Source organism: Canis lupus, chromosome 16, assembly GCF_048164855.1.
Source record: "Canis lupus baileyi chromosome 16, mCanLup2.hap1, whole genome shotgun sequence".
NCBI lineage: Eukaryota > Metazoa > Chordata > Mammalia > Carnivora > Canidae > Canis > Canis lupus.
Window position 1 is genome coordinate 17736014 of NC_132853.1, and position 21161 is coordinate 17757174.

The 21161-nt window shown below is 36.3% G+C and overlaps 1 protein-coding gene across 2 annotated transcripts in view; it reads left to right on the forward strand.

The window, feature by feature from the left end:
* Positions 1–20039, forward strand: part of NUFIP2 (nuclear FMR1 interacting protein 2) — a 31921-nt gene extending 11882 nt beyond the window's left edge. Inside the window, exons 3-5 of one of the 2 annotated variants that reach the window (XM_072779229.1) lie at positions 9245–9277; positions 10194–10285; positions 11486–20039. In XM_072779229.1, coding sequence (XP_072635330.1) covers positions 9245–9277; positions 10194–10285; positions 11486–11500 — 140 coding nt within the window. In that variant the 3' untranslated portion in view covers positions 11501–20039. The remainder of the gene's footprint in view (positions 1–9244; positions 9278–10193; positions 10286–11485) is intronic. The other variant, XM_072779230.1, reaches the window with a different exon arrangement.
* The last annotated feature ends 1122 nt before the right edge of the window (positions 20040–21161 follow it).

A 21161-nucleotide genomic window follows, 5' to 3' on the forward strand; every position in this document is an offset into this window, starting at 1 on the left:
GAGAGAGAGAGGCAGAGACACAGGCAGAGGGAGAAGCAGGCTCCATGCACCGGGAGCCCGATGTGGGATTCGATCCCCAGTCTCCAGGATCACGCCCTGGGCCAAAGGCAGGCGCCAAACCGCTGCGCCACCCAGGGATCCCTGGAAGAATTTTTAATGGACTAAAGGTGGGAAGAGTTAATGCAGCCTGTGTTTTCCTGGAGGCAGCAGCATTTAAACTGGGTTTTGATGGATAGGAAAGATTTTTTGACTTAATGGAAATGCAAAGAAGAAGATAATAGATAAGTTGGAAAATCCTGAGTAAATGTAAATATTGGAAGGGATCTGCTTTGGATGTGGTGAAAGGACATAAGAGAAGGAAGGTAAGTTGCTGCCAGATCATCAGATTAGTCTGGAAGGCATTGAGCATCAGGGAGCTGGGCTGGGGGAATGGAGGTGACTTAAACTGACAGAAGACTGGAGTTTTAATGCTTCTATTTCTAATTTCTGTGTACCTAAAAAAATCATGTCATTTTTAATCACTTACCTTATAAAATAAGTGTATCAGCCTTTGTTTTATTCTATCAGATTGTACTAAAGTGCTTTAAAAATTAAGTTGGTATTGCTGACTTGCATTCAGGTAGATTAATGTGGCATCAGTTTTGTGGGTTTTTTTTTTTTAAGATTTTATTTATTCATGAGAGAGAGAGGCAGAGACATAGGCAGAGGGAGAAGCAGGCCCCATGCAGGGAGCCCAACGTGGGACTGGATCCCCGGACCCCAGGATCACACCCTGGGCCAAAGGCAGGCACTAAACCGCTGAGCCACCCAGGTGCCCCTGTGGCATCAGTTCATAGGGTAGATTGGAAGCCATTTTTCTGATGAATTTTTGGAATAGCCCAGGCAGAGAAATAACAAGATTTTTCCTTTTGTGTTTGCAGCCATAAGAATGTATTAGTTATCTGAAAATAAAGAAACGTTATTAGAAAAAAAAAAAAAAAAGACTTCAGGTTTGGCAATGAGGAAGCTGATCTACCGGGTATGAGGAGATATGAGACAAGTTATGGTTAATCTGTCAAAGGGAAGGGGGAGTATGTATAAGGTTACTTTGGTTCACAGAAGGATCTGAATACTAATTTTTTTCTTTCAACACAATGCTGAAAAAAATATTTTCACCTTTACTGCATTTTATTATTACTGTGATGGTGGCATCACGGCTATCTTTCTCATAATCTTAGCAACAGGTGCCTGCTGATTTGACTGATTTCAGCCCTAGTTGAATTTCTTGTGAAATCCTTTTTTTCCCCCAGTGCTTACCAATTTTAGCATCCACGTTAGGATGCTTGATTTTTCATTATGTCTGTGAGTGCAATAGTAATGAATTTACTTTGGTGTTAGTCTGAAAGGTAACTTGTAAGGAATTTATAGAAGGTAAAATTTAACCCCCAAATTTTATTAGCTTACATCCTGTAGGTGAGGGAAGTAACCACCCATGCTATAAAAGCAGAAATTGTTGATTACTATCTTAGTAGTAGCAGTTGCGTTCTAAGCAACTTGAATTTTATATTTTTGCCTTAAAAGTAAACTAGATTAGAAGTATAGCAGTAGCAATGAACCAGAATCCAAAAGCAAACCCTTAAGCTCCAAGTTTCTAATGTATGTATTTAGAGGTAGTTCAGACAGTTCTATTTAGTCTGGTTTGGTGTAGCTCCAAATTGGGAATATAAAGTTAAAATTGATGCAATGAAGAATTAAGCATCTGAAAAGGTGATGATTTCTAACTATTTCAGTCGAGTTTACTTGAACATAAGCTGTTATTGGGGTGCCTGGGTGGCTCAGTCAGTAGAGTATGCAACTCTAAGTCAGTCTCAGATTGTGAGTTCCAGCACACCCTGAATGTGGGGCTCGAACTCAAAACCCTGAAGCCAAGAGTCGTACACTCCACTGACTGAGCCAGACAGATGCCCCTAAAAAAAATTTTTTTTTAAAGAAAATACAATGTTAACTCTATGGGTGTAGTTAAAATGGAAAATATCATGGAGAGAGATTCTGACTGCCTTCTTTGCAAAAGAATAGGGAGGCACAGAGGACTGGTTGGGAAAGGAAAATCAGAACAGCAAAACATGATGATGAGGTACCCAGTAATGGCTTGGTAATGGATTAGGAGGCAAGATCAGTGGTGAATTGATCTGGGGGTTCTCAGTTGTGGGACTCCTCTTGTTTGGCCTTCTGTTTGATTTATTTCCTCTTTTGGGGAGAGATATGCTTAATGTTTGTTTTTTTAGATTTTTAAAAACTTATTTAGAGAGAGGGAGGGCGAGAGTGCATGTATGGGGGCAAAGGGAGAGGGAGACAGAATAGAATCTCAAGGATACTCTTATCAACACAGTCTGACTCAGAGCTCAATCCTTTGACCCCAAGATCATGACCTAAGCTGAAATCAAGTTGGGCTCCCAACCAACTGAGCAATGCAGGTGCCCTGAAATGTGCTTTTTAAAATGCTAAAAAAAAATTTTTTAAGTGTTATTTTTTGAGAGAGAGACAATGCGGGCCGTGGGGTGGAGAAGAGGAGAGAGAATCTTAGTTAGGCAGGCTTCTCACCCAGCAGGAAGCCTAAAGTGGGGCCCCATCTCACAACCCTGAGATCATGACCTGAGCTAAAATCAAGATTCAGATGCTTGGGGCACCTGGGTGGCTAAGTGGTTGAGCCTCTGCCTTCAGCTCAGGTCATGATCCAGGGTCCTGAGATTGAGTCCTACATCCAGCTCCCCTCAGGGAGCCTGCTTCTCCCTCTGCCTCTTTCTGTGTCTCTCATAAATAAGTAAATAAAATATTTTTTTTAAAAAGATTCAGATGCATAACCAACTGAGCCACCCAGGTGCCCCTTAAATGTTATGTTAAACTGGGACAGTATTCAATTTTAAAAGTAAAAAAGAATGAGCTTCAAGTTGGTTTTAACCCTCTTAGCTTTAGTCTTTTTCTTTGAAGAATTAAATGCTGAATTTTTGGTTGGACCATATGCAATTGCTGTTTTTACAGGTCAAAAAGGGTTGATTATCAATTTGAAAAGGGCTTAGTACTACTTTGTTATATTATTACTTCCTGACTGATTTAGGAGTAGTATTTTGTTCAAATATTTACATATTACACCAAGCTCTGTGCAAAGCAATTGTGATAAGCAGATGAAAAGAGGATTCATGTCATTAAGGAATTCAGTCTAATAGGGAAACATACATAAAAGGAAATATATGACTAGTGTGATGGCTCTGTAGAAAAATGTATGAAATGCATTTGGAACATAGAGAAACCCATAAGTGAGAGGTGGGGGCCAGTCAGGGAAGGCTAGTCAGGATTCGAAAGAGAAGTGGAAATTGGCTTATTTGTTGTACAAGGAAAGTCCTAACTATTTTGGGTGGAGGAAATGGAATAGTATTTGAACATGCTAGTCATTCAAAGTGATTCAAGGAAGGTGAGTGGTGCAAGTTAAAATAATCTTTAATTTAGTCATCTAATTTATTTTTGATATACAGCTGTGTCAAATGCTAGACGTGTTATACAAGATAAACAGATCTAGTCTCCCTGTAGACAGAATCTACTGAAATGTTTTGGTCCCTTTCAGGCTTATATTTATAGGGGGAGAGAATGATAGCTATGGTGTAGAAGGTAGAAAGTGAGGCCTAATTAAGGGCAAGAGAGGCCTGTTAAAAGATTACACTGCAGAAATGTTTGTAAGGTACCACTGGTTGAACCAGGCAGTGACATCTGGGTGGAGAAAAAGAGGGTGACTAGAAAGTTTAAAATGTCTTAACTGTAAGAATTGCAGTAATTGAACGCTCCCTCCCTATATTCTCTAATTTGCATTTTCTTGACTACTCCCTTTCTTGCCCTTTTTTTTTCTTTTCTTTTCTGTTCTTTTTTTTTTTTTTTTTTGTATATTCAATATCACTAATTCTTCGGATATAAAACTGAATTCATTTTTTTCCCAAACCCTAATTGTTAGGTTATGGATCCTATCCCTAACATACTCAGTTTTCCTTTTATCTGTAATACAACTGTCCTAATTTCTTCACTTTTGCAGTAACATTTACTGGGCTCTTTCTCTGTATAGTAGTCCTACCTTTTCCGTGGTTTTGCTTTCCGTGGTTTCAGTTGCCTGAAATACATACATCCGCGGTTAGCTGCAGTCTGGAAGCAGATGATCCTTTTGAATTGTCAGAAGGTCAGTAGTAGCCTAATGCTATGTCACTGCCTATTGTCATTCATCTCCCATCATCTCATCGTGTGGGCATTTTTTCATCTCATCACAAGAAGAATGGTAAGTACAGTATAATTAAGATATTTGAGAGATACCACACTCAAATAACTTTTTTTTTACACTGTTATAATGGTTCTATTTTATTGTTAATCTCTTACTGTGCCTAATTTATAAATTAAGCCTTGTCATAGGCATGTATGTATAGGGAGAAGTATACGTAGGGTTTGGTAACTATTTGTAGTTGTAGGCATCCACTGTATGTGGGTGGGTGTTAGAACCTATCTACTGAAGATAAGGGGGGAGGAGACTACTATATTATCACTTCATCCATACTCTTCAGTTACCTCAATCATTACTAACATTGAGTACAATAATCTCAGATATTTTCAGTTGCTCCCCTTTACCTATTTGATTTAAATAGTAAACTTTGCGCCTTTGTGCTGTCCTCCGAATAGCAGAGTAGCATTTATCTTTGTGTAAATCTTTCTTTCCTTCTTGGTGACTTTTAGCTCTGTTCCCTGAATAGTATGCTTCGTCTAAATCTTTTTGTCTTAGTGACATCCAGCCTTAGTAAATTAATTGTGACCACCAAAGCATAGGGCAGTAAACTTTTCATATGAATGCCCAGATAGTAAATATTTTAGGGTTTGTGAGCCATAGGGTTGGTCTCTCCTTGCAATTCTAGTTACTTGATTCTGCCTTATACACAAAAACAGCTAAGGGTAATAATAGAAAATGGGTATGGCTCTGTTCAAAGAAAACTTGATTTGTAAAAACAGGCAATGGGTAGATAACAGTTTATCGACCTCTGCTTATCATACCTCATACTTTAATAGCATCAAGCTTTGTTCATGCTGATGCTTCTATCTAGAAAAGCTGTTTCTTCTACTAAGCTTGCAGAAGCAGAGCCTTTCTGGTTTCACATCTGTATCTCTAGCCCCTAACTAGTACTTTTTTTTTTTTTTAAGACTTTTTATTTGAGGATGGGATTGCAGGGGTGTGTGCATGAACAGGGGGAGGGAGAAGCAGATTCCTCACTGAGCAGGAACCCTAACTCTGGGCTCCATCCCTGGACCTGGAGATCATGCTGGGGAGCCACCCCAGCACCCCTAAATAGTAGTTTTTAATCCACTTGGAATTTAGATCTTGTAGGTAATTGGACATCTACAGGGAGCATTGTGAAAGGGAGCTACATAGGAAGTCTGCTTTAGAAAATTAAATGTTTAATTTTATTTACTGATGAGGTGCCATAACTATTTGAAATTTTTTATATTTTAAAATTTGGGTGGTGGCAGTCTAAATTACAGAATTTTAACAATTGCCTACTCTGGTGTATGTATGCTTTTTTTTTTTTTTTTTTTTTACTCTGGTATATTTTAAAAGCAGAAACCTTCACTTATGTTAGCAAATTTGGTCCTGTGGCCATTTCTCAATAACTACTTGAGTAATTGGGTGCTGGGATCCAACTCTAAAAAGAACTGGAAGTAAAAGACCTTGTGGTGGGGGGCAAGGGCAGTATTAAAAGTAGAAAGATTGGGATCCCTGGGTGGCGCAGCAGTTTGGCGCCTGCCTTTGGCCCAGGGCGCGATCCTGGAGACCTGGGATCGAATCCCACATCAGGCTCCCGGTGCATGGAGCCTGCTTCTCCCTCTGCCTATGTCTCTGCCTCTCTCTCTCTCTCTCTGTGACTATCATAAATAAATAAAAATTAAAAATAAAATAAAATAAATAAAATAAAATAAAATCATTATCTTTAAAAAAAGTAGAAAGATTAATTACTATATTTTGAGTTTGTATAGTTGAATGTGCCTTATTTTGTTCTGCTTCTCTTGTGTAGTTAAAACAATTAACACAAAGTAACTGGTTTTGTATTTAGAATCTTAATGGAGACTTCTGGAACTTAAAAGAGTGCTAATTTCTTCTATATTCTCTATCAATAGCTTCTTTTTAGTCTTATGGTTGTTTAGGCATAGCATGTAATCATCCAAATAATACTTATTTTCCCTTTCTGATCTTCAGTTGAGTTTCAAGGTAACTTGAAATTCTAATTAAGGGCATCAGGTTGTTGGGCAACCCTGGTGGCTCAGTGGTTTAGCGCTGCCTTCAGCCAAGGGTGTGATCCTGGAGACCTGGGATCGAGTCCCACGTCGGGCTCCCTGAATGGAGCCTGCTTCTCCCTCTGCCTGTGTCTGTGCTTCTTTCTCTGAGTCTCTCATGAATAAATAAATAAAATCTTTAAAAAAAAAAAAAGACATCAGGTTTTTACTAGTAACAGAAGTATTTAATGTTAAACAACTGGAATGAGAGTTGCATTCATTTTTCTTTTCAGCACTTCAGATCATGCTGATTCATTTCTTGGCTAGAAGTTGGGTTGGCTCATGGCTAATTTTTTAGCCAGGTCCTACATCCCTTTCCCCTCCTCAAAAAACATAATCAAATTTACTACTCCAGAGCCCTTATTTGAGTGTAATAAAACTTTGTTACCAGAAATCATTTAAAATCTTTGTGTTTAAAATCTAAAGCTGAATGTTCTGGATTAAGCTAAGGAAAGGACACTGAGTGGTTGCAAATAGTTACTTTTGTCTTTAAAATGTGTTTATTTGCTTTTAAAGTACTATAGTTTTTACAGTGACTCTTCCGTATAGTCCTCCCGTCTCTCCTGCCAAAAAGGAAGGGGAAAGAGGCAGGTTGACAACAGTTTGTGGGGGACAACAAAAGGAAATGTTATAGCATCAATGGGCCAAAATTAAAAGTTTTGTTTTTCTCAACATACAACTAAATATACATTTATCTTTACTATTAAGTAGACTTAACAATAATGGGGCATCAAGTAATACAGACTTCAGGAATTTATTTGTTGCAAAATGTGAGTTCTCTACTTCGCTAAAAGAAAAAAATGTGTTGGATTAAAATTTTTGAAGTCCATTCAACTAAGGAAAGCCTTACCTTTGGACTTCTTCACATAAGCCATTCTGAGGTACAGACATGTATAGGATAACAGCTCTAATGACCATTTCAACTATTCCTAATTGTCTGAAACTAATAGAATTAGAAATTATATTAGAGTGATAGATACGAGTGTCATGGGTAGAATAGCCTTCCCGATATTTATTCTTTTTCCCAGATTAGATTGATCACAATTCTCTCCCCTGCTTAGACCTAGGAGATGGGTTTTCCTGCCATTCTTTGGGTATCCAGTGATTTAAAGCCCATAGGTGGCATCCATCTAAGCTCTTAGACCAAGTGACAGCTAGTATATTATTTCTCAGTCTTTGTTTAATCAGGCAATTGTTGTGCTAACTTGAATGCAATTTTATCTGGATAATTACTTTGATTATTTTGAATAATTAACCTATTTATTGTTCCAAACATCCAAATCTGATAAATTTTCAAAACTTAAAAGTTTTTTAGGAGTGAATTTTTCTTTTTTAAGATTTTATTTATTTTTCATGAGAGACATAGTGAGAGGCAGAGAGAGAAGCAGGCTCCGTGTAGGGAGCCTGATATGGGATTCGACCCCAGGATCATGCCCTGAGCCAAAGGCAGATGCTCAAACCACTGAGCCACCCAGGCATCACTTTTAGGAGTGAATTTGTTGGAAATAGAGGAGAGTAGGGAGAATGTGATCTACCTACCATTCTCTACCTCCAACCACAAACAATAAAGTAATAATTTGGGATTTATATACTATTAGGCCTAGGGAGAGATTATGTTGTACTTTAACTGTAACCCACGTCCAGATATATCCTATCTTCATGAGCTCTAGTTTTACTTACTTTTTAATTAGAATTAGCTGCTGGTAAACTATATGAAATACAGTTACACAAAATCCAGTTATACAGAATAAAGGTACTTTTTTGTCTTTTCAGAATGGCAGTTGGATGGCCATGGGAAGAGTACTTACTCTCAGTCCTAGTTATAGTTCATTCCTGTTACTGTGTAGTCTTTGTTTACATTGTAAACCTAGTGGAGTATTTCCTTTCAAGGTATTGTAGTTCCTATTTCCTGTTCTTTGGTTCTTGTGGTATGGTGGTCATCTACTGTCTTATTCATCAAACCTTCAAATAAGCCCTCTGTACAGCTTTCTGGAATGCTTCCAGATAGAATTTTTTTTGCCTTTTCTCTGTATGTCACTATAGTTTGGTCTTGCACATATTTTCTTTACTGTAAGATATCAAAGTAAGCACATTAGGATCACATTTGAATGGAATTGGAGCAAATGAGAATCGTGTTTACTAATAAATGGGTATGGATTGGCATTTTGACCTTATGGGTTAAAAATAAAGAGTAGGTGTAGTTTGAAGAACAGAACCACTTGCCTATAGCAAAGAGTTAAGTAAAATTTTAATAAGGCATTTTAAGCATCATGCTTAATCAAATTTGAATGCTTCATTCAGAAAATTTAGGGTTATAACCCATGGGTTATGATGGGTTGCCAAAAAATACTATTAAAATGTTTTTAATAACAATGAGCTGTTACAAGAAATATTTAATCTATAGCATGCTTCAGCATATCTTTGCTATTTTAATAGACAGAATTGCTCTCCTGGTAGTTTGATTTCAGATAATAATTGACTTTGTATAACCAATTTAAGGCAATCTGAAAGACATTTCTTAAGAATTCCAAGAGATTAAGAGTCACCACTCAATCTTTATCTAAGATTTAGTAGAACTGTGCTATTTCAGCCCTACCTTCAGGCCAGCAATAACCAGTCTAGATTTTTTAGGTTTTTCTTTTTTTTTTTTTTTTTAAAGGTTTTATTTATTTATTCATGAGAGACAGAGAGAGAGGTACAGAGACACAGGCAGAGGGAGAAGCAGGCCCCATGCAGGGAGCCCGACATGGGACTCAATTCCGGGTCTCCAGGATCAGGCCCTGGGCTGAAGGCGGCGCTAAACTGCTGAGCCACCGGGCCTGCCCGATTTTTTTAGGTTTAAAGTGAAAAGTGTAGCTTTAAATTTTGCTCTGTAAAACTTAGCATATAAATTTTTTTTTTTTTTCCTTTGCAGAAATGGAATCTGTTTGGAATTTGCAGAAGCAAGGTAAGAATGGTTAGGTTACCTAAAATGTTAGTACTAATGACTAGTGTATGTTTGGGTGGGAATAATCTAGTGTTATTTCACTAAGTGACTAGGCTTTGTATTTTGAATTATTTAATAAATGCAGTTAAAAGACATGGCTGCTATACCAGGATTGCTAAGGATGGAGTAACACTGTAAGTGAAAAGAGTATATGAAAATAGTCTTCACCTTCTAGGTGAAGAACATGAATTTTTTCCCCTCTGATGATGAAAGTAAGACAGAACATAAATACTTTTAATATAGGAAACCAGCATAAATGTTTCCACTTATAGTCAGTCTTTATCTGTATTTGTGGTAGACAAGTGGTAGCCTGAACTGAAATAGTTCAGAAAAATATTAGCTTTTTTTTTATTATTATTATTAGCTGTTTTAGACTAGCCTCATTTGTGCTTCAAAGTAATAGATGGTTAAAAATCTAAAGAGCAAAGTAGCTTCCTTCACGAACCACATGTATAAGACATGAATAGTAGGAAGGCGGAGGGACTGAATGATCCACATCTGAATTGTTAAGAATTTTCAAAAAATTTACATTGCTTATCCTCATTATTGTGTGCTTTTCCAAATATATTAAAATGCAGTAGCTGTGGAATACCCGAAATAAAGTTAAGTGTCAGTCTCGAGAAATAGTCACTAATAGAATTGGGCTTTTAGAATCCTGACTGAATTGCATCCATTTCCATCCACTTTGCTAGCTAATACAAGTGAGAGAGGTCACTGTGTAGCTAGCAAGTGGCAAAATTAAATGTAGGTTTCCTTGGGGGCGCCTGGCTGGCTCACTTGGAAGAACAGGAGACTCTTGATCGGGGTTGTGAATTAGAGCCCCACATAGGGTATAGAGATTACTTTAAAAATAAAATCTTTTTTTTTTTTTTAAAAGTAGGTTTCCCTGATTTCCCAGCATTGCTCCTCCTTCCATCTCCCTTGTACTTAGGGCAGGTCTTACTTGTCCAACACAGCTGTGGTCTGAAGGTAACTAGCAAGATCTTATTTTGAGTTTCTTTCTGTGTGCCTTATTCAAAGGAAAATGAAAAAAAGGTAGACTAGAAAATAATATCTGCAAAAGTAGACATCCCTATATTTACTGTAAAATGGTTATTAACTATTTAGAATGAGCATTATCTTCATAGCAGGTTGTTATAGGGTGGCTATTGTAGTCCTAGAAAGGATATTATCTCTGCACTAAATTAGATTGACTCAGGCTGAGGTGAGCTTGAGATCTTTATTACTATTTTTAGGCCTTTATACTTTTCCATTAAGTGACAAGTTTTATTAGTTTCCTATTTTTTATTAAAAGCATGTTTTTTTTTTTTAAGTTCTTATGATAGGTAGAAATGGTACATAATAAAATTACTGCCTCTCTTGAAGAAGGAAGCATATAGCTAAATAATTGGGATTTAGAGTAACATTGGAATCTTTATTTATACATGTTGCTGAGAAATGGGAAATTTGGAGGAAGGAAGAAATATGTCATGATTAGGACTGAACTTCCAGTTCTGGCCAAACTTAACCTGAAGTGTTTGGTGCTAGATGTCACTTGAACAGTTCCTTACTAGACATTCCACACAGGTTAAATTAAATTTTGACTTCATTTTATTGAAAAGAACAAAAAAAAATCCAAGTATTTGTTTTAGTATTGAATTATTGACAATTTAATAAGGCTTTTATAATTGGGAGAAACACATAAACCCTTGTCACTTGTCAACTGAACTCAACCCCTTTCTAATCCATAGGAGTTGAAGCCCTCACTGGCTAGAGAACCCTGTTCTGGAAATCCTTTGGGATGTCAAACTATTGGGTTGTGGAAAAGTAGATCATTTATGTATTAATACAAAGAAGTCTTTATTTTTTAATTTTTTAGGGGTAGAGGACAGAGGAAGAGAGAGAGAATCCTAAGCATGCTTCACACCCATTACAGAGCCCAACATGGAGCCCAATGCAGGGCTTGATTTCAACCCTGACATGACCTGAGACAAAATTGAGTTAGGTAGAACCTGACACTTAACTAACTGAGCCACCCAGGCGCCCCAAAGAAGTGGTCTTTAATTTGTGTTTATATAAAAGGAGCCAACTAAAATGATGATGGTTATTTGAGATTTGTTATTTGGAATATGGGCATTTTGGCATTTCAGATCTCAGTTTTATTTATGTATTTTTTAACCTTCTCCCCAGATCCCAAAAGGATAATCACTTACAATGAAGCCATGGATAGTCCAGATCAATGAAGGACCAGACTGCCTATTTGTAACCTTTCTGCAGCATTAGAGCCACCGTTCATGGGGGACACAAGGCTTTTATGCTCCTAGATCTTCAACGCAGCAGAGGAACCATAAGTAGAATCACAGGATAATATATACAAATATATATATATACATATATATATATAGTTATTTAAAAAAAAAGGCAACTGAAAGTAATTAGACTTCTTAAGGAATCAAATTTATTTCAAGAGACTACACATGGTTATTTAATCTCCGGTACTGAATAGTTTTTTTTTTTTTTCTTTTTTCTTTTGTTAATTTTTGTTTTTAAGTGTGAATGCAAGTGATTAATGAATACAGACTTATTAACAAGCGTGGTTCTAAAGTTCCTGCTGTCATCAACTTGGGCAAGAAATGACCCACTGGAAAGGCAAATCCACTTTTAAAAGATCTGTATCTTGTTCTGTGACTAAAGTGATACACTAATCACGGGGAACCCAGAATGATTCAACATTTTCCCCCCACTCCTCCCTTGATCTTTTGGTTATACTTTGAGCCCTGCGAGAATGCTGGATAAATGCCTTGAAGTTTGCAGGGGTGTATTTTTTTAGCGAATATGATTTGCATGTCTTGCCAGGAGTTAAGCAGCCTCTGTGGGGTGTTGGGGAAATTCTTTCTTTCTTTTCCTTTTATTTTTTGTGGGGTGGGCTTAGGGGAGGGCATTGAAGTTCTATAATTCTGGAATAGTTGATGGTACATAGTTCACTTGGCTTTGGTTACATGGACTTTAACAAGTGAAGAATCCATGAATGTCATTTGAAGAAAAGTTACAGAACAAACAATTGGCTTTAGAGATTTAATATGAAAAAATATTCCTTTGCCCATATTTTAATGTAATTGTATAAGTGGGAGCAAAAATATATTCTGCTTTTCAACTGTAGGTGCTCCAGACTTGCTCTCTGTCACTAACACTAAATGTGCTGTTTTCCTTGTTTTTCATTGAACATCTAAAGAGAAACTTCTGTACCTTTCTGTAAATTCTTTTAGTTTTCAGAAAATTCTAAAAGGGGAAGAAAAATTTCCATGAAAATTATAAAACTTTTCATGTTTTTAGCCAGTGAGGAGGAGGTAATAAACCCTACCTATAGAAGGTGTGTTTTCATGCAAACTATACTTCTGAGCTTATTAGCTTCTAATTATATCTTAATAAATATATTTTATTACTAGAGCAAAATGGGTTTTTTAAGGAAAATAATGTGAAATTCTGGAAATTTTCTTTTGGGCAGAGAGGAGCATTAGCCCTGTCTTATCATCACATTGCCATCCTGTTGCACTGCAGCTTGTATATAGCATGCTAAAATAAATTTTCTTGTGTGTGTGCAGAAATTAAGGGTCCAGTTTAAGATTGAGTGATGTTAGTGGCATAAAAACAAGTTCTCTGGCCTGACATAACATCCCATCACATCTCTCTCTCTCTCTCTCTCACACACACACACACACACACACACACAGAAATTAGTATATCCATGTATGTCAAATACAGGTTAAAATAGCAGGGCATTTATATAGAGAGGTGTAGTCTCCTAATAAAAGTAGACTGGATCCCCTGGGGTGTTTGGAGGAGAGGGTACCTACTTCTGCTCAAACCCTTTGCTTAAGAAATGTCCAATTTTGAGTGACTGTAGTATGGATGAGTTTTCTTGTTTTGTTGATTATTTGAGACTTTTAACATGTAGTTTGTGAAAGAAGCTGTTGGACTCCACATAGAGTAGAGAAAATATCTTCAGTCTGGATTTCTGCCCTGCTTAGATTTTAAAAGTATAAGCATGGATTGCCAATTCCATTTGATGTAAACAAAACTTTTTATACATAATATATATATATAATAACTTATTGTATCAGTCCAGGTTCAGAAACTTGTGGTAGGCCAGTTCCAGATAGTTTCATTTCACCTGTAAACTGTATCACTTTTACTGATATTGTAATTTTCAAATGTATAATATGTTTACAGATGTGCCCTGCATTTAGTCTGCCTTGTTCCTATTTTGATTTTTGTTGAGTCTCCTGCCTGCTTGCCAAAAGCTAGGATGCTTCAGGCCCATGTACAATTGAAAGCAGAGGCATCCTTGAGCTTTAAAGCATTGAACAAACTGGAAAATGCAACATACCACATACTGAAGTGAAAGAAGTCTGTGTTTTTGTGTTTTTTTTTTTAATAAAAATTTTCAAAAAGTTAAAAAAAAAGATATAAGGTTGATTAAAGGACAAAAAAGGCTCCAGTTTGTTTTATAGGTTTTAAAGTTCTGCTGTGTGTTCAATTGCCTTGTGTAACCACTTGTCGCCTTAGGGCCAGATTTCCCCCTCACCTCCTCCCCTTCTTTTTTTTTTAAACGTCCATTTTGCTTGCCTGGAATTTAAAAGCTCTTCTGTCTCACAACTCACAAGAAACTTTCTGGGTTTGTGACATAGAGGTTGAATGAATATAAATTTAAAAAGGAAAAAACCCCAGCCCCCATCTAATTGGGCTTTTTAATTTAGAAGCAACACTTAAAAATATCTTTAGAAATATGTTTTTCCTACTTCCCTTCCATATCCCTCAGGCCTCCATGTTTAGAGAAGCCAAAAAGAGAATGTATCCCTTACCTGTTTGTCCAAAGGTTTTTGAGAGTTCACTTCTAAATGAAACAATGCAACATTTCACCTTGATTTTCTCCACTGAAATTTCCTTGATTATATGGTTAGAGGTATATAGTTAGGAATGTCTTTCTGGGAACCCTAGTGCCCCATCATATTATTCGTCAGTATTTTTGGGCATTGGGTTAATGGACTTAATTGCCTAGGTACAAGCAGGACTTTGGGACAAATCTCCTTTATGCTGTTTGGTAACACTTAACTCTACTTGTCGCAATCTTTCTCCTTAGGTCCTCACACAATTCCTTACAGAGCACTTATTAAAAAAAATCTTAAGAGTTGATCTGTTTTCTGATTATTTTTGTGTAAGCTTCTAAACAAACTTCAGCTGTGATTAATTTAGCACATTTAAATAACATTAATGTGTTATTGTTTGGTATAAAGAATTTTTCTTCAACTCAGAGTATTAGTACTGTAGCATAAACCAAATACAGTCTAGAGGGGGTTTTTAACATCCCTCCATTATAAAGACTGAAAAAGGAGTGTGTGTGTGTGTGTGTGTGTGTGTGTGTGTGTGTGGTGTGTATGTGTGAGGGACAGAGGGAGATAGTAAAAATTAGTAAATGAATGTGTGTAAGACTTAGTATTCAGAGAATGAACTTGTATTTATTTTGTGCCATTTGTTTTCATTACACAGAATAAAAGTCAGGTGGTTTTAATCCTTAAAAGGGTAGTATTTGAAAAATGGCACTAAGAATGAAATCATGACCTATTTTTTTAATAGCTATGAAGATACTAATTATGGGTGAAGATTTCTTTTTAAATCTGTCTTGATTGTAGGCTTCTGTGTCACATACCACTCTTGTAGATGTCTTGAATAATTCCCCCTTCCCCACAAAAGACAGGGTGTATTTATCTTTCTCTTTATTCACCCCCACCTTGCTGAACTGAAGTTAATTGCATAGCCTTTCCTCTGACTTTCTTAGAAATGAACTTTCACATAAAATATATATACAGCATCTGTAGTTAGCCCTTCCTCCTTTCTGGGAGGGGTTAGACAATAATTAGGAATTTGTTAGTGCCAGTTTGTTTTTTTCTTGGAATAAATGGCTGGAGAAATTATCTCCATTTTAGAATTTTGCTGTTCTCCTTAATCATCTGCTTACCTAGTCATTGAAAATTGCAAAAACTTGATAAAGGAAAAAAAAAAGTGCTGCATTGGTTTTTCAAATAAGTTTCTAGGGAAATACAGCAAATCTCATGAATATTGTCCACAACACAAAATGTGTTTCTTTACAAAACATTACATAGCAGCAGTAGTTTCATACTTGGTTGTTAGTCTTGTTGCTAACCCAATTGGAGGCATCTAATGGTTTATCTTCTGAAAACTTTTAAACACAAAAAGCCATTTAGTGTGAAATTTTATGTCCTACCCAATGGCCACAGGCAAGGAAAACTGGAAGAGGACTTTGATTTAAAGTTGTAAGTAAGGAGGAAGTCATTCTGTCAAGGCTTTCTTCAGAGAAGTAGATGTAAAAGTCCCATTTCCAAGGATTAGGAGTATAGTTATGCCACTGGGCTATATCCTCGACACATGATCCTTGTATACCTATGCTAACTGCAAAAGACTATAGTAGGATGTATTATGGACAATTTTTATGATCACATCTGTTGATGGTGTACTAATTGAATTAGATTCTGATTGGGCAGTGTCCTTTAATAGTCCTACCCATAATCAAACTGCTACATTTTGAAAGAGGATAGGATTTGCTCATCTTTTCTCTCCAGAGTATTGATACTTATTTAAATAAGGGGAGGGGCAGAGAGTAAGATTAGAAGTATGTTTAATAGCTGCTCTGAGTTTACAGATACATAGGTTATCTTTAGTTCTTAATACTGATGTTATTTTTATTAATGTGGCTAATCAACAGAGCACCAGGATTTTATGGTGACAAAGATGGGCTTATGCTTTGAGTATCTTAAAATATTTCTTTTTAAATATACCTAAATCTGTTTGGCTGCGTGAGAGCCAGGACCACCTTGGGTTGGTTTAAAGAATGAAATCATTGGTTCCCCTCAAATGCACTGCTTTACTGAGTTTTAAATTTCACACTGTTTTGCTACTCATTAAGAATAAATAGAATTTTAAGTTGTCTGCATAATAGAAACACCCAGTGAAGCATGAATGGTGTGTTGCTTTTGCATTACTGGGAGTGTCCAATAGCAGTTAATAGAAACCTATGGAACAGCCATCCTCACGTGTGTTGGGATTGCTGATTCAAACTTCCCTATTTATCCACAAAATTTTGCTTATGTCCAGAGTTCTAAAGCCATTTTATAATACTGCAGTATCCCTTTTCTACAGCCTTACTAAAATAGCTACAAACATATTCCAATGCAGTATCCCTTTTCTACAGCCTTATTAAAATAGCTACAAACATTTTCCAATTCAGTTTCGCTTTCGTTGTATATCAAAGTTTTATCCTACAGACCAAGAAACCAACTTGAGGTAAATTACATAGCTTTCCATTTACCCTTTTTTCCTCAGGTGCTAAATAAAGGCTCCAAAAATGGATACTGCTTTAGTAATGTCTTTTATTCTTAAACATTTCTTTTGCTAGATGTAAAGATTTGGTGTTAACAAAAATGGTTTTAATATGTAAATATGAATGAATGCCTTTAGTTTGCCTGTTTGTCTATTAAGTCTGTTTCGTTTATCCTCAATAGAGGAGGATCCTTTCATAATCTTGAATACATTTCATTAGGAATTGTTGCATTAGGAATTTTTAAAGTGAAAATACAACTGTTTTCTGTCTTGGATTAATCCTGCTGCTGCTATGAGAAACTGAAAATCAAGAATGTGATGCACTTTTTACATTACTATATACCATACCTTTATAAGTTGCTTTGAATACCTTTACGGTAGCACAGCCACTAACAAAAGTGAATGAATTTAAAATTTTTCTTCAGGAGGGAATCAGTACAAATAAACTATTTATGGTATTGGCCTATGAAGGACAGTAACTTATGAAAATAAAAATTGTTAGTATTACACTTTTTGGCCTTAAAATGTCTTCTACTACTGAAAATCTTTTAAATCTTAGTTTTGTTTCTGTTCCCTCTCTCTGCCTCAAAAAGAGGATTTTGGAAGAATGGTTTAAAGGAAGTATCATTTGTTTGTTGCTGATTTATCTTTTAGAAAGAAAACAATTGTCTACTATATAAGTTGGGGACTTTCTTGTTTGTATACAGAGGAGAAATAATGCCATCCCGAGCCAGTCAGATTTAGTATAATCAAATCAATCAAAACTCAACTATTCTGCTTCTTTAGTGTATTTTTACTTAACAAAGATAAACTTTAGTAGGAATGCTACTTGACAAGAGGAAGTCATTTCTCAAGCACATACCCAAACTTGAAGGAGACTGAACCCAAAATAATGGAGGAAAAAACACCAAATGGGGTGGAGGAATATGAGAAAGATACGTGGTCCAAAGCTATCTGGTTATATTTTGATGTTGCCAATATTGCCAAGCCAAATTTTTAATTTGCTTATTTAATATGTTTGTTGGCCAGAGATCTATTTTTATATCAATGTGCCTTGCATGTATATTAAAAAAGTTTGGAAAGGCCATGTAGTAATGCCTAGGATAGTTGACGGTTCTTACCACCTCACTAATTTTTATGCAGTATGAAATGCTCATTCTATCGCCCAACTGGTGCTCTCTGTTTAAAGTTATAGGTCTTGTCACAAACTGGAACTATTTTATAAACTGGGGAAGTGATTTAATTTACTTTTTTTGTTGTTTCTTTTTTTGTTCTTAATCTGTTAGTGGCTGTTCTGTAGTGGGAAATAGTAAGAGGATTCTTCGCTCCCTTACCCTACCCCCTCAGCACCTTCTTCAAGTAATGTGATGACACCATTTCTTGTGTGCTTTGAAAAAAGTTTCAGCTTGCTGTCTCCTTTAGTGTTATAAAAAGGTGTTATAAAAAGCATTGTTTGCAAAATCTAGGGAGATAATGGAGTCCACTTTAATTTGGAATTCTATGTGAGCTATGATCCCAAGTTACTGGCTCTTTCCAACTTAAAAAAAATATTGTAAAAGCACCTTGGCTTAGAAAATTTTAAGTATTTATGTCTGCAACAATTGTCTAAAAATAATGAACTGTGCAATTCTTGTCATTAAAAAAAGAAAAAAAAAAAGATCTGAACTCTCCCTAATGTGACTTGTTAGTTTCTTTGTATTTCCTGCCAGTGTAAATGTGAAAAGCTTTGCTTGCATTACGTTTTAGAAATGCATTTTGCACACTCGAATTTTGCTGAAGCTCCATGAAAAGGTTAGATCTAAGTAGATGAATAAAGCTATGCACATGTTTTGAAAATTTAATTTGTGTGTCATTACCAAAAGTGACCTATCCTTATTACTTTGTTGTTTTTAGCTTTACCATCTTTAGAAACATGGCTCAAAGTAATAGTTCTAGGCTAGTTCATCAGTAGAACTAGAAGAGAGGAAAACTGGCACCTATTTTAATAAACTTCAGTTTAAATGAGAGCTGGACTTGTATCTATTAAAGGGCTTTTCTTGAAACAGGGCAGTTTTATCAGCTTTACAAACTTCTGGATGCTCTCACTTCCTCGTGGAAACTTTGGTTTATTTGATCAAATAGAAATGGGAGGTAACTCAGATATGAGGGAAGGACCTTTGCCACATGGAGTTCTGTGACAATTCTGTGTTGTAAGCCTGGTTTAAAGGTAGGATAATCTTTTCCCTTTATTGCTTTAGCATATGTTTGGTTTTACTGAATGAATGACGAGCTTATAATCATTCATCTATTTAAAGATCAAAGCACAGGTTATTTTAAAGATAATGTGTATCTTTTAAAAGTTGCCCAAGCGGATTAGAATAAAGTGAAGAAGTTGGGCGAATTTGGTTAAATTGCTGCAGTCTGCATGTACTAAATAGCTTTACTTCACATGTATGTGTACTTAAACAATTGTGTAGATGTACTGGCCAGGTTTGTCAAGTCATCTTTTAAAAGATTGTTTTGTAATCTACTTAGGACTTTTAGAGAAGAGGCTAAATAAGTTTAAGTAGAAGATAATATTAATGGTACTTTCCCCATGCTCCTAGATCTAAAAGAAATATTTCTGATTTGTAAGTTTTTTCCAATGTGTAGAAGAGGGTTACTTCTCTATCATCAAGTGTGCTTTTGATGTATGTTCTGTTGACTTTGAAAACAGCAAAAACCCTTCTTTCTGAAAGTGACAGTCAAAAACTAAATCTAGTAGTCAAGATTGCAAAGGTAGCCCATCATGCCTGGCCTAAAAAGTAAAAAATGCAGGAGAGTAGTAGCGTCATCTTAAGTTGGCCATGGCTACTTCTCCGTGTCTGTCAGTAGTTCACTTATGTTCAGTGTTAGAACAAACATTGAAGGAGCAAAGTAATTTCTGTGTCTTGTGTGCATCAACACTTAGGAGCTGAGTTACCTCTTCTCGATCTGCGGGAAAGGATAATTGGACTATAATTATGTTGGAGGATATTTTTCTTTCCCTCTCCCAACTATTTTTTTTCAGTGTTTTTTTTTTGCCCAGTCAAAAAGATAGGCCTTTTCTAGATAAAAGAACAGTGGCCAGAAATTTACCCTTTTGCTAATTGCTTAGGTATTTGCCATAGCTGTTTCTGATGTCATGGATTCTGAGGAAGTGTCAGTTACATGATGATCTTCCTTTATTGATGTCTTACTCCATGTTCAGTGTTTTAAAAATATAAATTACAAACACTCAACATCCATACCCAGATTTACTTATTTTATCAGAAAAAAAACCTTGAGAAATTTGTAGATCAAATTAAAAGACAATAAGTGTACATTGTTGAATAAAAAATTTTAAAGTTTCTGAGGTGTTTGTGTTATCTTTTGTGTGCTTTTAAAAGTTATATACTGAAAACTAAGATTGTGGGATGTACAAATTAAGTCTTAAGTGTACCATGGTCATATGTCATTGATTTAAAACAAATCATACAGATGCTTAGAATTGGCATATTTATTTTAAAATGACCTGTGAGAACAGCTATCCTATTCCTTAATGCCCATTGATCCTTAATGTTCTTCAATTGGAATAGGAAGCCAAAATTAAACTAAGCAGTTAAGCAACTAGATCTAAGTTGCCAAGATTCTGAATTTGTGACTTTATGTTGAAATACATGGCAATGCATATTTGAGAAACTTCCTAAGTTTGTATAGCATCGATTTGTCACAAGTTGAAAAAAATCAATGCTAACATCAACATGTTAGAGTAGGGAATGTGGGGAAGAGATGTAAAAACATTAACCATAAGTGTGTTTGTTTGTCACTATATAGACTGATACATTTCATATGCTTTTATGTTCTTTGAGTTAAGGAAGAATTGTCAGTTGGCCTGCTGAGTGACTTGCAAGGATACAAAGGGAATTGGGGGTTTTATTGAAGCTTGTCTTTAAAAATTCTCAGCCCCATAGGTGTGATTTATAAAGTATGGTGGGGGACACCTGGGTGGCTCAGTGGTTAAGCGTCTGCCTTCAGCTCAGGGCATGATCCTGAAGTTCCAGGATCGAGTCCCACATTGGGCTCCCTGCGTGGAGCCTACTTCTCCCTCTGCCTATGTCTCTGCCTCTCTCTGTGTCTCTCATGAATAAATAAATAAAAATCTTAAAAAAAAATGGGATGCCTGGGTGCCTCAGGTCTTGATCTCACAGTCCTGAGTTCTAGCTCCATGTTGGACTCCATGCTGGGTTTGGAGCCTACTTAAAAGGGCACCTGAGTGGTACAGTTAAGCATCCAACTGTTTTTGAAGATTGTGATCTCAGGGTCTTGATCTCAGAGTTGTGAGATAGAGCCGTGTGCCGGACAGTCCACTGATCATGGAATCTACCTAAGTTTCTCTCTCCTGCCCTCCCCCACCCCCCTGCACTTACACTCTTTCAAATCTTAAAAAAAAAAAAAATGGGCATGTGGGTGGTTCAGTCGGTTAGGCATTGCC